At 45.4% G+C, this 13,329-nt stretch overlaps 1 protein-coding gene across 2 annotated transcripts in view; it reads right to left on the bottom strand.

The window, feature by feature from the left end:
- The window catches only part of SEL1L (SEL1L adaptor subunit of SYVN1 ubiquitin ligase), a 37,425-nt gene extending 30,809 nt beyond the window's left edge, over nt 1-6,616 (bottom strand). For both annotated transcript variants that reach the window (XM_059819607.1, XM_059819608.1), the window contains exon 1: nt 6,544-6,616. In XM_059819607.1, coding sequence (XP_059675590.1) covers nt 6,544-6,616 — 73 coding nt within the window. The remainder of the gene's footprint in view (nt 1-6,543) is intronic.
- Between the last annotated feature and the right edge of the window lie 6,713 nt (nt 6,617-13,329).

Here is a 13,329-nt window from a genome sequence, read left to right as displayed (position 1 = left end):
CATAGAGGTGAAAAGGAGAGAAAACATAATCAGAAAAGCTTATTTATGACAGTTTTACCATTGTTTTACAGAATTGTGTCTCTTATTTTCTTTGTTCCTGTAACTTAAATGGGCTACACACTGTGCTTTGAACAACTTGGTTTGCACTATCATCTCGACTGGAAGCCTCTAAAATTATCACAGCTGAAATGTTACTGCTCCCAGTCATCAGTATCTGGTACCACCTCATTTAGGTAAACAACCCCCATTGCCCCCTTTTGAAAGAAGATGCTACAGGCCTCCCTCTCTTCAGTACACAATTCACTTAAACCAAAATAAAAGCTCAAAATATAAACAGATGACTAAGGAAAGCTGCCACTAACTCCTACCACATTTAAAAATCCTGCTCCCCTTCTGAGACTCTGGGGTGTGTAATGCCCTGTAGCAGTGGTAAGGAATTGACAGGCTTGAGAGCTGCACTATGACTAGAAAAAGTACCTAAACTGATAGAAGTTAGTGCCCTGTACATGAGATAGGCCATTTAGTATGTTACAGTTAGCTATTGAAGACTACCTGCACAAATAACTGAATGACAACAAAACTCTCCAGAAGTTTACAGAACTCTGCAGACTTTCTGTAAGCATTTGAGGCAAGCAAAACTTGCATACTTTTCATCCTCGTGCAAATAAAGTGTCTTACCAGAGTTCATGTTTTGAAGACTATTACTGTAACAGAACAACTGTGTGTATTTCCAATGAAAGGGCTAATCTTGGAAGCCAGATTCCAGAAAGCAATTTCCACATTGTTATTTGAAGTATAACCTTTGATTAGAACAATTAAGTAAAAAGATAAGGATCAACTTTAAGCTGTAACAGCATAATAGAAATAAAGAAGAAATGCTAAGACTCGTAAGTGAAGCTGCAAAACTAAGGTGATAAGAAGTTTGACAGTGCAACTGAGACAAATAGATAACAGTCTGCTGAGCACACTGAAGAGGATGTAAAGCTCAAAATGTTTGACTGCCAGCAGACACAGGATTAAAAAGGATCTGGAACAGTCAGTGTGGATAAGCAGCTGTACCCTACAGGTCCAAAAATGAAACAATGTAGAGGGCTTCAGAAAAACTAGTGGAGACTGCAAAGAGCACTCCAGATGAAACAGACCCCCCCAAGTAGCAACCAAGACAGCATAAGAACAAACACCAATTTGGAAAAACACCAAAAGAGGCATAAGAAAAAACAAAGCTAGCTGCATTTTTGGCAGAGACCACAGTGGTTATCAGCTTGAGGAATCTAACAGATAAGGCTGATTGCGGTAAGTCATAAGAAGTTCTACTGCTGAAATTCAACACTTCAGATCACCATATAACAGTTGGTTTTTAAATACAGTAAAAGTATGTATGCATTTAGGATACTTGCTGGTCCTTTCTATTTTGAAACAATGAGACAAATTTGAAGTTACCATGTTTCCCACAAATTACATTCTACTATCCTAAATAATTTTGATCTTAAACTAAATGCCACCCCTACAACTTCAAACTCCAGAGCTTGTCAAGAGATTCAGACAGGCATCTGGAGTGGGAGAAAACTAAGACAGAGTTAACCTACCCAGTAGCTTGTATGCCGCTAGTAATATATGCAAAGCACTTATACAGTAGCTGGTACTACAGTAATAAACATGTTATTTTTAACAGCTGTACCAGTTAGGGTGTTTGGTTTTGTCTGCTCAAAATCAGCCTACGTGCCTGAAAGCACTAGACCATTCTAGCTTTTTGGTAAAGGTTTCACTAACTGATTGTACTTTGTGGAAGGTTGACTTTACAACAAAAGACTACACAAGGTCAAAAATAAATAGGGTACACTATCTATGCACGCATATCAAAGAACAATTTTATTGTAACTTCACATGCAAAGCAAAAGTTTTACTAAATTGAAAGGCAAGAGACATCGGAGCAACATAAGGCAGAGCTCATTAAATGTTTGCTCTTCTTCCTTGAAAGTAAATAAACCTATTTCATTTCTATTGCATCATTTAAATTCTCTCTGAAGGAACCTGCTCTGTTATTAAGAAGTTGTACTTGAATAATTGTTTTCAGAACAGTGGTTCCAGAACAGCACTAAAGCAACAACAAAATATTAGTTTAACTGTTCTTAGCTTTGGGACTTCTTTTTAAGTCAGGCAGATGAGGTTGCAGCGATGACCGACAATGTAACTAGAGGAGGGATCACTTGCAGCCTTGTTATTTCACAGAACTGCTGACTAATATGCACCCGCTACTCATAGAAGTGTGTCTACTTCTAAGAAACAGTCAAGAAAACTATTCTGAAAGTGTTAATGAAAGATCTATAGAAGGTCACAGTTTGACCTAAGAACAGCTTGTTAGTCAAGGCTCAACTACTGAACAAAGTCACAGATGTCACGTTTGTGCACCTGCTTCAGAGATTAAAGCTGATAGTTTAGTTTGTTTTTCCACAGTTAAATTAAAAAACCTAAACTTTTTTTTAAAATTTGGGTCTGTTACTAAGGCTGCCTAATTCTATAAATGCCTTCTGAAAAGGCCAACTGGAAATTAATCCTACCATTTGTTAAACAAATTAGGGAGATGCAATGATATATTAAAAGGAAAAAGTAGGCAAAAATACTTGTGGCTGAAACGGGCAGCTGACAACGTTGTACAGAATGCTTCACTTACAAACAGTGCTGACCCACAGACACTGCTGGGTGCTCTCATGCCCAGCTAGGACTCCAGAGCACTTCATACAGCTAAACACTTGTTTCAACCACCCACCAATTCCTATACAATTAACAGCAGCTTTAAAATGTATTATTTTTTCCTCAATTAGAGAGACCAGTGTTCAATCAGTCTATTTAAATACAGCAAAAGTACTCTGGCAGCCTATGCTAGATAAAAAGATCCTACCATTTTGTGAGAATTACCATTTTCAAGAGAGCACTGTGGAGAGAGGGGCAGAAACAAGAAAAGCTATGCAGTGTGATTCAGCAAAAAGAATGTCATTAGCCTGAGGGAGCCCAACAGTTCCAAAGCTTTGCTGTATTAGAAGAACAAATCAACTGACAGCCTATAAAGCTAAATGACTGCTACTACCAGACAAGAAATACTATTAGTTTCAACATTAGAATGGTCATTCACCTTCAGGAAATAGCCAAAAATTCTGTAAGTGCAAGCAGTTGGCAATCTCCCAAAACTCTGATGAATGCCCTAACTGATCACTGTAGTCAGTTTCCTTCCAGTTTTTACCAAGCTCTTCAAGCTTCAAACACTATTACAACAAAGCAACTAGTAAGCGTTTGCATGCTCTAGAGCAGTGATCTCCAAAGTGGGGTATGTACACCCCAGGGGGTGTGCTAGCCAACCCACTGGGGGTGTAGGAAGAAAATACTTTTTGTACCAGTAATAAATAAAAATTTCCTTAATATGGTGTTTGTTTCACCTTTATTTCTTTTTTGTGCACGTTTTATGATGTACATTATGTTAGTACAGTAGTACATACATGTATTTTTTCAATAAGTTAAACATGCATGCTCAAAAATTTTTTTACTGAGAGGGGTGCGTGAACAAAAAAGGTTTGGCAATGGCTGCTTTAGAGCATCAATCAGAGATTTTCTGTGGTAGTTTTAGTTATTTCTTCCAATGTCCTTTTTGTGCAAGTGACTAGTTAAACTTTGAAAGAGAATGCAAACCTGTTTATTCTATTCTTGCAGGAAAAAGGGAAATCATAAGAAAAAGAAGTTACCTCAGATTGCTTCTCATCAATTTTTCAACTCTTAAATTCAGCACAGAAACAGACCACAGCATAGATACTATTCCTATTGCATGAACCTCTAAAACATGCAATGAATTAAGCAAAATCCTTAAGTGGCATCTATTCAGCAAGACTAGTTGCAAAGTATCCTTGGCAGCAAGGAAATTGATCCCAGCTACAGTCTGTGCAGTGTATTCACTTTAGTGCAACTACAAGATTAAGACACAGGTCAACCCTCACCCTGAGTACAAATCTTTTTTCCAGTCACCTTGGAATTGCTGGCTAACTATTTACAAAACTTACTCGCCAGCTGTTCCTCTGTAGGAATTGAGTTTCCCTATCAGGCAACAAGTTTAGGGAACTTTTTTCAGTTAGGTAAGTAAAATCAGAAGGGTCAGGGAAAGTCGTTGAGCTCTGTCTTTTGACAGAATAGGTACAGAAGTTTCCTACAAGTATACGACTGTGCTCATTTGTCCTACCAGTTAATAAGACAGCATGAAAGCCTCTGCCTGTCACTGAAGTTAGCCATGGAAGGTGCAGGATAGTCAGAGGAAGAATCACTTCCTCTCCTCAGGCAGAATGAGAGAATTTCTCTCTCTTAGTCTGTGAACAAGGGGGAAAACCCCCAAGAATCAAATAATATCGGCAATCAGAAAAAAAGTAGGATTTTTTTCAATGTTCTTAATGAATGATCAACAGAAGCAGCAGAAGGCCATCGCTGCTGTGATGAGCGTAAGATAGCCAGCTTCAGCTGGAACACACACAATTACCATTTTTTAGCTGCTTTTGCCAATTCCCCATGGACTCCTTAATATTCTTTCCCCAGCCCCCAATGTTCAATGTTCAACTGTATTAATACTATATCTTTAAAAAAAAATAGCGCCCATTTCTTTAGGCCTGAGTTTTCTTGCATTCACCTCAAGTTTTCAATAAATGTATTTAAGCAAATTTTATGACTATAGAGTTAGGGTTTAAAGCTATAGGTAAAAGAATAACTACAAAAAAAAATCCTCATTAAAAACTTCTTCTGAAGTCAGGAAATGTAATACTTGAATCATTTTTACTCATCCTTCTTAAACCCCCTGCCCCCTTCAATGTACTCACATTCCAGATGACTGTTTCCAGACCAGACATCAGGAATGAACAAGTATTCAAGGAAGCATTTAACACAGTCTCTAGGCTTGTACCAGACTCTACTAGAGAAAGTGGTATGCTACCGTAGGAAATCAAAACATCAATGAAGTGATGACATTTTCTTTCAGAATCATTCTTGACAAAAATTGGAGCAAGAAAGGTCTTCCTGTTATAATGTGCTGCCAAAAGCTGGACTCCAAACACCCTCTCCTAATTAGTTCTGGATATTAATGAACAGTTTTACCTCACAGTAGTGATTTAAGTTTGGCAATAGCTCTTAATCCTTCATGTACTGTACCGTGTGCTTTCTTGTGCCTACCAATTGTATTAGTTCAATTGACTCGAAACATGGTTTTTAAAGGCTGAATTAAGCTATCAGAACTTCATATTCACAAACACAACTTTGTGATAGTGGAAAAGCAGTCAAGACAGAAGAGTTGCATGCTAGCACAGCCACAGATGCACACTTGAACAGCCCTTAATTTTATCACCTAACTTCCATGTATACAACAGATCGTTCATCTGACATGAACAGTCTCATCTCACCTTAGCTTTTTTCTTTATATACACTATCAGCGGGAACACATCATTCAAAGTCTGGGTACATCTCTCTGGCTTCACAGAACTTGTATGTACCTTTTCTACACCTTGGGAAGTGCTCTGCTGGCTTATAACACTACCTACAAAGCTCACGTAACTGTGCTTGATATCTAATCTGAACTCCAGGAACATAACTTAGAATTTTAACTTCCTACTGCATACATGAAAGCGATCCCCAAACCACAGAACTTACCTCTAAAGAAAATGTTGTTACTTTCCTGAAATATCATTGACAGCCTAAAAGCAGATCCCCAGTAGCACTGGATAAGGTTGTCTATTAAAGGAATGCTTTCTGGCTTTAGAAACACTACATAAATAAATGCATTGCACATTCCCCCCACCCACCCATGGTGGAAAGAAGGGTGTGGGAGGTAGAAACCCCAGGAAAGGAAGTAGATGACAACATGAGAAGCACACAAGGCCCAAGCTGCATATTAACAAAAGAAGCAGGGAAAAAAGTATTATAGCGACATAATGCAGGCCCCAGAAACGCTCTCTATATATTTGCATGCAAAAACTGTTCTGATAACGGTAACATCAGCATTATGAGCTACTCAGAAAAAAAAAATATGCGTACTAAGGAAGAAAAAAATGTCTCATGTCGGTTTTGAGCAGAGCAAGCATTACAAAGAAGGCTCCTAATGAGCTGTTTAAAGGCAGCAGCCAGGCTAAACAATGTGTTCACCCCCATCAGGCCTACCGAACAGCCCCCCGTTAGGCAAAGCCAGCAGGCACAGGGTGAGCACTGGGGCCGCCGCCCCTCGGAGAGCCCGGCTCTGCCACCCCCACCACTCGCGGCCACGCAGCTGACAGAAACCCAGCTCCCTTCCTCTCCTCTGCCCTCCGCCGCCTCAGCGCCCCGAGAAGGACGGCGCTGCCCCCACGCACCCCAAAGCCCCAGCGAGGACACAGGATCCCCTCCCCCGTTGCCGCCGCCTCCGCGCGCCGGTGTGGGGGCCCGCAGCACGCCCCGCCTCCCCCACAGCAGGCCATGGGGGGCGAGGCCGCCGCAGAGTTCAGGCCCAGCGGGACGCGGAGAGGTGGAGCTCTAACCGGTGGTACTAACCGGCCACGGCCAGTCCTCCAGCCCAGAGCGCCGCAAGGAACAGCACCAGCCCGAGACGCGCCCGCCGTCCCATCCCGCCGGGCTCCTGAGGGGCCGCCGCCGAGGGGCTCCGAGTCCGGCTTCCTCGCCCCGCCCACCGCCCCGCCACCACCAATGCGCTGGCCGCGCTGACGACCAACTACCGACTGCTGGCTGCAGCAGACGCAGCCCTCCGGGGAACGGCTCGCTCTACATGGCTCTCTCCGATTGGCTCGGGGGAGGTACGGATCGACGGTCACGCCCTCTTCTTGGCCAATGGAAAAGCAAAAGAAAAGCACGTGCCTCAGCGAGCGCGGGCCACGCGAGCGCGCCCTTCCAAAATAACGGCGCCGATTGGCTCGCGCGCCCGTTCCTACAACGCCCACAGTGCCTTGCGAAGACCATCGCGCAGCCGGTGACCAGAGACTGCTAGCGGCCCATGGCGGGGCAGGGACTACGTCACCCACAACCCCCCGCGCCAAACTGCGCAGGGAGCGGCGGTGCCGCCCGCAGCCCGCCGGCGCGGCCGTGAGGTGTTGTGGCCGGCAGCCGCCCCGGGCCGCCCGGAGATCCGTGCTCGGCCCGGAGCTGGGCGCCGGGGTCTGGCCGCGGCGCCGCCTTTCCCATTTGAAGCCTAGAGGCCGGCTGGGGAGCGGGGCGGTGGCTCCGTGCCGGGGGGCCCGTCCTGTAGGCGAGCGGCCTCTCGGTGGCCGTTTTGTAGCGGTCGGAAACGTGGGGGCGTCCGTGGGCGGTGAGGGCCGGGTAGCGTCACCTCCGAACGTGCGGCTTTACCGAGCCGTAGGGGTGTCGTGAGGAGCCGGGCGGGGAGGGAGAAACTCCCTGGCCGTGACTTGCAAACCTGCCTCCCTGGGGTGGGTCTTTGGGCCCGCCGGGCTGGCTGCAGGTTTTCTGACGCAGCGCAGGGCAAAAGTCAGAGCCGTACCTCTGGCCTCTCTTATGGGGCACCTGGAAAGGGAAGCTAAAGGTTTAGCTTGATTTAGTAAGTCTTACTTTTCTTTTCTTAGAACATTTTTATCTTCTGTCAATAGGTTTCTATAGCAACCTTTTTTTCCCCAGTGGAAAACTGTAGGGTTTATGACTTCAGTTTGCTTCTAAAAGCAACAGGGAGCCCTATTTCAGACAACAGAATTCCAGGCAGCTGAACACACTTTCTTGATGAGGTGTATGGGAAGCAGCAGTAAATTCAGTATCTGTCTAAATCCGCACAGCTGAAGCACATGGAACTTGCAAAGGATGTAATTAGTTGAACTTTCTCTTTAGAAAGGTGTCAGCTCTGGGAAAGGACTGAGTACTGTGGGACACAACTCTTCGGTTCTTGTAAGAATCACATCTTTCTGTAGGTCAGTTAAAAAGCAGTAACAAACGAGGAAGGGGAACCAGTGTCCTAACCTGTAATGGGCTGAAACGTGACTGGGGAATAAATGTTACTGCGTCACAGGACCGTGCTATTACACAGTGCTGTGCTGAATTACAAAATGGATTTGGCACACACTGTCTAAATAGCGTTAAGCCATCTCACCCTTACAGCTCTACAGTTGTGGTCTTTGCAGGGCAAGAGTAGCTCCCAGTGGCCATGTTTTTTCCCATGGGAGAGAACCGCAGAAACCGTGGAACATGCCTGTACTGCTTCAGCTAGGGGGATTCTGAGTAGCATGGAAGTGCCTTGCACGGATCTAATACGTAGTTCTGATTCTAATTAGGAGAATGCTCAGTACTAGTCAATTTTTCCCTAGCTACGGTACAGCTGTAATAGCATCCATCTTAGGCAGAGACAAGCTGCGCTAGGCTGCGGGAGCGCTATGGTTTCGGCACAGGCCGGCAGGCTTTCACCGGGGCGCTTCCCTGCGCCTGGATCAGGCCGAGGTTTGACCTCTGACGTGCTCAGTGGCACAGCGTTAAAGCCCGCCTGCTTGTGAACGTCGCTCCCCGGGGCGGGGCGGTGTCGGGGCCGGACCGCCTGGCCCCGAGGGGGCGATACGCTGCCGTACCCCCGCCGGGCGGGGGAGCTCGCGCGGGCCCGCCGCCCGGGGAGGCGAGGCGAAGCGACGCGAGAGCTTCGCCCCAGCGCGGGAGGCCGCTGGTGTCCGCCCTGCTGAGGTAGGGCAGTAGGGTAGAGGTGCGAGGGTGTCCCGGAGGCGCTGGGGCTGGCCCTGGGTGCGGCGGTGCCCGCGTTCCTCTGACTGAGGGGTGTCGGGTGCTGGGGCGGGCTGCCGGAGCCCGTGTGGTGTTCCCAGCCCTGGAGGCGTTCGAGACTTGAGTGACCAAATCCCTCCTCAGGCTGATCTAACCAGCCCTCCTGCGGCCCGCGGTCGGACTAGGTGACCTCTGGAGGTCACTTCTAACCGATTTTATTCTACATCTTAAAGCTGGGGGGCAGGTGTTAAGTGAAATGGAGGAGCAGGAGGAAAAATGTAATGAGGGAAGGAGATACTTCTTTTCTGAACTAATTAATCACCGTCCAAATAAAAGAAATCAGATAATATTGCAGACTAAGTTAGTTCCAATTAATTTACTATATGCTGAACTCTAAGGGTGTGGTAAATTTATTGCTGCCTTTCCATTTATGTGTGCAGCAGCCATAAAATTCCCATTACTTTTCTTAATCAGTTTTGCTTTTTCTTCTATGAAGCTTTGAATGGAAGCCTAGGTATTTTTGCTGTGTTTCTCCTCTCACAGAATCACAGAATCACTAAGGTTGGAAAAGACCTGTAAGATCATCAAGTCCAACCATTACAAAAAAAAAACCCCACAAACCCACACCATACAAAAACCACCCACACCACACAACACCATGCCCATTAAGCCATGTCCCACAATGCCACGTCCACACGCTCGTTGAATACCTCCAGTGAGGGTGACTCCACCATCTCCCTGGGCAGCCTGGTCCAATGCTTCACCACTCTCTCAGTAAAGAAATTTTTCCTAACATCGAGTCTGAACCTCCCCTGGCGCAACCTGAGGCCATTTCCTCTTGTCCTGTCGCTGGTTACTTGGGAGAAGAGACCAACACCCACCTCTCTGCAACCCCCTTTTAGGTAGTTGTAGAGAGCGATGAGGTTTCCCCTCAGCCTCCTCTTCTCCAGACTGAACAACCCCAGCTCCCTCAGCCGCTTCTCATAAGACTTGTGCTCCAGACCCCTCACCAGCTTCGTTGCCCTTCTCTGGACACGCTCCAGCACCTCAATGTCCTTCTTGTAGTGAGGGGCCCAAAACTGAACACAGGATTTGAGGTGCGGCCTCACCAGAGCCGAGTACAGAGGCACAGTCACCTCCCTGCTCCTGGTGGCCACACTATTTCTGATACAGGCCAGGATGCTGTTGGCCTTCTTGGCCACCTGGGCACACTGCTGGCTCATATTCAGCCGGCTGCCAATCAACACCCCCAGGTCCTTTTCTGCGGGGGAGCTTTCCAGCCACTCATCCCCAAGCCTGTAGCGTTGCATGGGGTTGTTGTGGCCAAAGTGCAGAACCCAGCGCTTGGCCTTGTTGAACTTCATCCAATTGGCCTCGGCCCATCGATCCAGCCTGTCCAGATCCCTCTGCAGAGCCTTCCTACCCTCGAGCAGATCAACACTCCCACCCAACTTGGTGTCATCTGCAAACTTGCTGAGGGAGGAGCACTCTATCCCCTCATCCAGATCATCAATAAATATATTAAACAAGACCGGCCCCAAAACTGAGCCCTGGGGGACTCCGCTTGTGACCGGCCGCCAACTGGATTTCCCTCCATTCACCACGACTCTCTGGGCTCAGCCATCCAACCAGTTTTTAACCCAGCGAAGAGTGCACCTGTCTAAGCCACGAGTCGCCAACTTCTCCAGGAGAATACTGTGGGAGACAGTGTCAAAGGCTTTACTAAAGTCCAGGTAGACAACGTTAACAGCCTTTCCCTCACCCACTGGGCGGGTCACCTGGTCATAGAAGGAGATCAGGTTGGTCAAGCAGGACCTGCCTTTCATGAACCCGTGCTGGCTGGGCCTGATCCCTTGGTTATCCTGCACGTGTCCCGTGAGCGCCCTCAAGATGAACCTCTCCATAATCTATTTTATGCCAAAATGTGGTGGGCTTTTATGCACCAGTCCAAGTGACCAGACAAATAGTAAGGGCTCAAATTGCATGCTTTGTGTTTTATGTATACTTAGGTGTAGTTTCCCAAAGTGTTATTTAGTCTAAATTTTCAAGAGGTTTTTGAATTGGACCTGTTTAAATACTGCCTAGTACTTGTATGGCATGATGCAACATCAGTAATTTTCCAGGTAGGAAATCAGGGAAGATGATCAGATATGCTGGCTTTCTGACAGATTTTTCTGACAAAAAGAACACACCTTTCCTTTTTTCTTTTCTTTTTATTAGAGTGCAAAATACATAGTTTTAGACTAATTTTCATAGCTTTTTAATGATTTTTTTGCTTTTCTTTGCTTTATTATGTGTTTTTAAAGTTTCTGGACAGTTATTTCTGAGGAAACAATTACAAGGAGAATAATATTCTGAAATCTCCAGTGTTCATGGCTGTAGGAGGGTTATGATTCTAGCAAGGGCCATACGCAAAGTAAGAGACACAATACAAATGTTAATTAAGCAACGTGAGGGAGCAAAGGTGAAAATGACCAAGCTTAATATTATGTGATCTGTGTTAGTCAAGTGCCCAATCACTGGGAATGTGGGAGAGAGAAGAAGTGATGGAGAGAGGAAGGAACATGCTTCCATTTTGTTAGAAAATAAGTTGTTGGCATGGCTTTTGTGAGAATTCCAGTCAAGAAGAACAAGAAGGATGTAGCTCTAAGAGCTGTCTGCCAGTCTAGACCAGTAACAAATTGTAGAGGTTAATTAGCTGACATCATGAACTACCAACATTCACATAAACAAAAATGCAGATAGCCCAATCCTGTTTCTCCTCTCCAGCTGGTAAGGGCTGAAGCTCATTAGTGAAAACATCCCTTGCTCTCTAGCTTCCCAAATACATCCACATTCACAGATCTCTCTAATATTAGTGTGGGCTCTAACATCCATGCCTAGACCCTTGGCCCTTACCCAATATGCAGGGCCTCCCCTCCTTACCAGGTAGTCTGGCTTGATGTTCAGTAGCAAAACACGTGCACACACTCACGTACTCTTCTCATATGCACCCCTTGCTCCTGCATCCCTCAAATATTAGATCACCAGGTGGTGATCTAATGTGCATGCATAGAACCTATGTCCCTTACCTGGTTACTGACTCAGACCTGGAGTCTTTCCAGATATAGGTCTTCTACTTCCTGGCTAGTCCAGCTTAAGGTTTGCTGGCTAAGTATCTGTATGTGTACACATACATGTACACACAATTAAATTCCCTAGGGAAATACAAACAGTCTGGTCTCTCCAACTGCTGGCGCTTAGACCTACGGGCCCTGTGAGCCACAGTCCCTGCTCCAATGGCTGGCGCTTAGACCCCAACAGCATGCACTGCACTCTCAGTGGTGCAAGATCCCTTCCCCAGTTGCTGGCACCCAGATCTCTGCTGTATTCTGGTCTCTCTATTGTTGGCACCTGGATCTACAGGCCTGGTGAGCCATGGTCTGTTCTCCAGCTGCTGGCAGTTGGACATTGTAGCACTCGCATAGGATAGAGTGAGATTACAAAGGCAAAATCAATAATAGGATTTAATAAGAAGTTAGGATACACTGTCTTGATCAGGCTCAGATGAGTGTCCCATGTTTGTTCCTCTGCTATCTGTCCTTATCCCTCACTTCCCTTGCTTTTGTCACTTCTTCTAAAGATCCCATCATTTTTACATAACCCCACAAGTACTTTCTATTATTCCATGGGTTTGGTACAGTCCCACAACCCCCCTCATGAAAATCATGATTTCCCCCCACCCCAGACTATGCCTGAGTAGTTCCTTTTAACAGCCCATCAATTAGTGACTGAAGAGTTCTGGTCTTTGTCTGCCTTATTACCTGCTCATTAATGTTTGTGTGTCTGTTTACTTTATCGCTTTCCTTGTTGCTTGTTATTTCTATTACACTGCATAGTCCTTAACCAGATAGCTTAATGAACCAGATTCTCTTACATTCTAGGTACTCTTAAATAGTGGCACAGAGAAAAATACTCTTGCTTGTTTCAGGTCCTGGAATCAGGCTGCTTTTTGTATTGGTTCTGGTTTTACCTCTGCTATTGAGTTACTGCTATCACTTGCTTTTTTTACTGCTCGTTTTCTCAAGGGAAGAGCTCCAGTTATCTTCAGTGAGATTTCCTGTAGGTTTTAATGAAAGTTGAGTATTACATGCTTACCAGAGTTGTAACATTACAGTCCCAGGGGCATGAGTTACTTGCTTGTATAGATTTCTTATGTCTTTGAATAGCTAAGAGCTTCAGCTCTCTGCCTAGCGTGGAAACCTTCTGGCAAGCACAGTTGGTGTGCTTGCACTAAAAATAATGTTATCCAGCTGGCTGTGTGCTCAAGGTCCTGTCTTTAGATGACAATGAATAGCAAACACAAATGAGTTTGCAGTGTGTTACAGCATAACAAACACCAGCCTGCTCTAGAGATAAAGGCTAATCTGTGCACAAGTCTGGTGAAGAGTATTTGCGATTTAAAAAACATTTTAATTATTGAAGTAATGCTGTGTAAAATCAGTAGAATTTTATTCTAGCCCCTAAATTTCAGAAGGAGGACAAAAGGAGGAAAATTATTTTTGTTTAGTTTAGTTTAGGTTTTATTTAGAAGAAACGTAGTCTAACAGTTAAGGATCTATAATCGGAAATTGC

The sequence above is a fragment of the Gavia stellata genome, chromosome 7 (genome assembly GCF_030936135.1).
Source record: "Gavia stellata isolate bGavSte3 chromosome 7, bGavSte3.hap2, whole genome shotgun sequence".
Taxonomy (NCBI): domain Eukaryota; kingdom Metazoa; phylum Chordata; class Aves; order Gaviiformes; family Gaviidae; genus Gavia; species Gavia stellata.
This window is presented reverse-complemented; position numbering and strand designations above follow the sequence as displayed.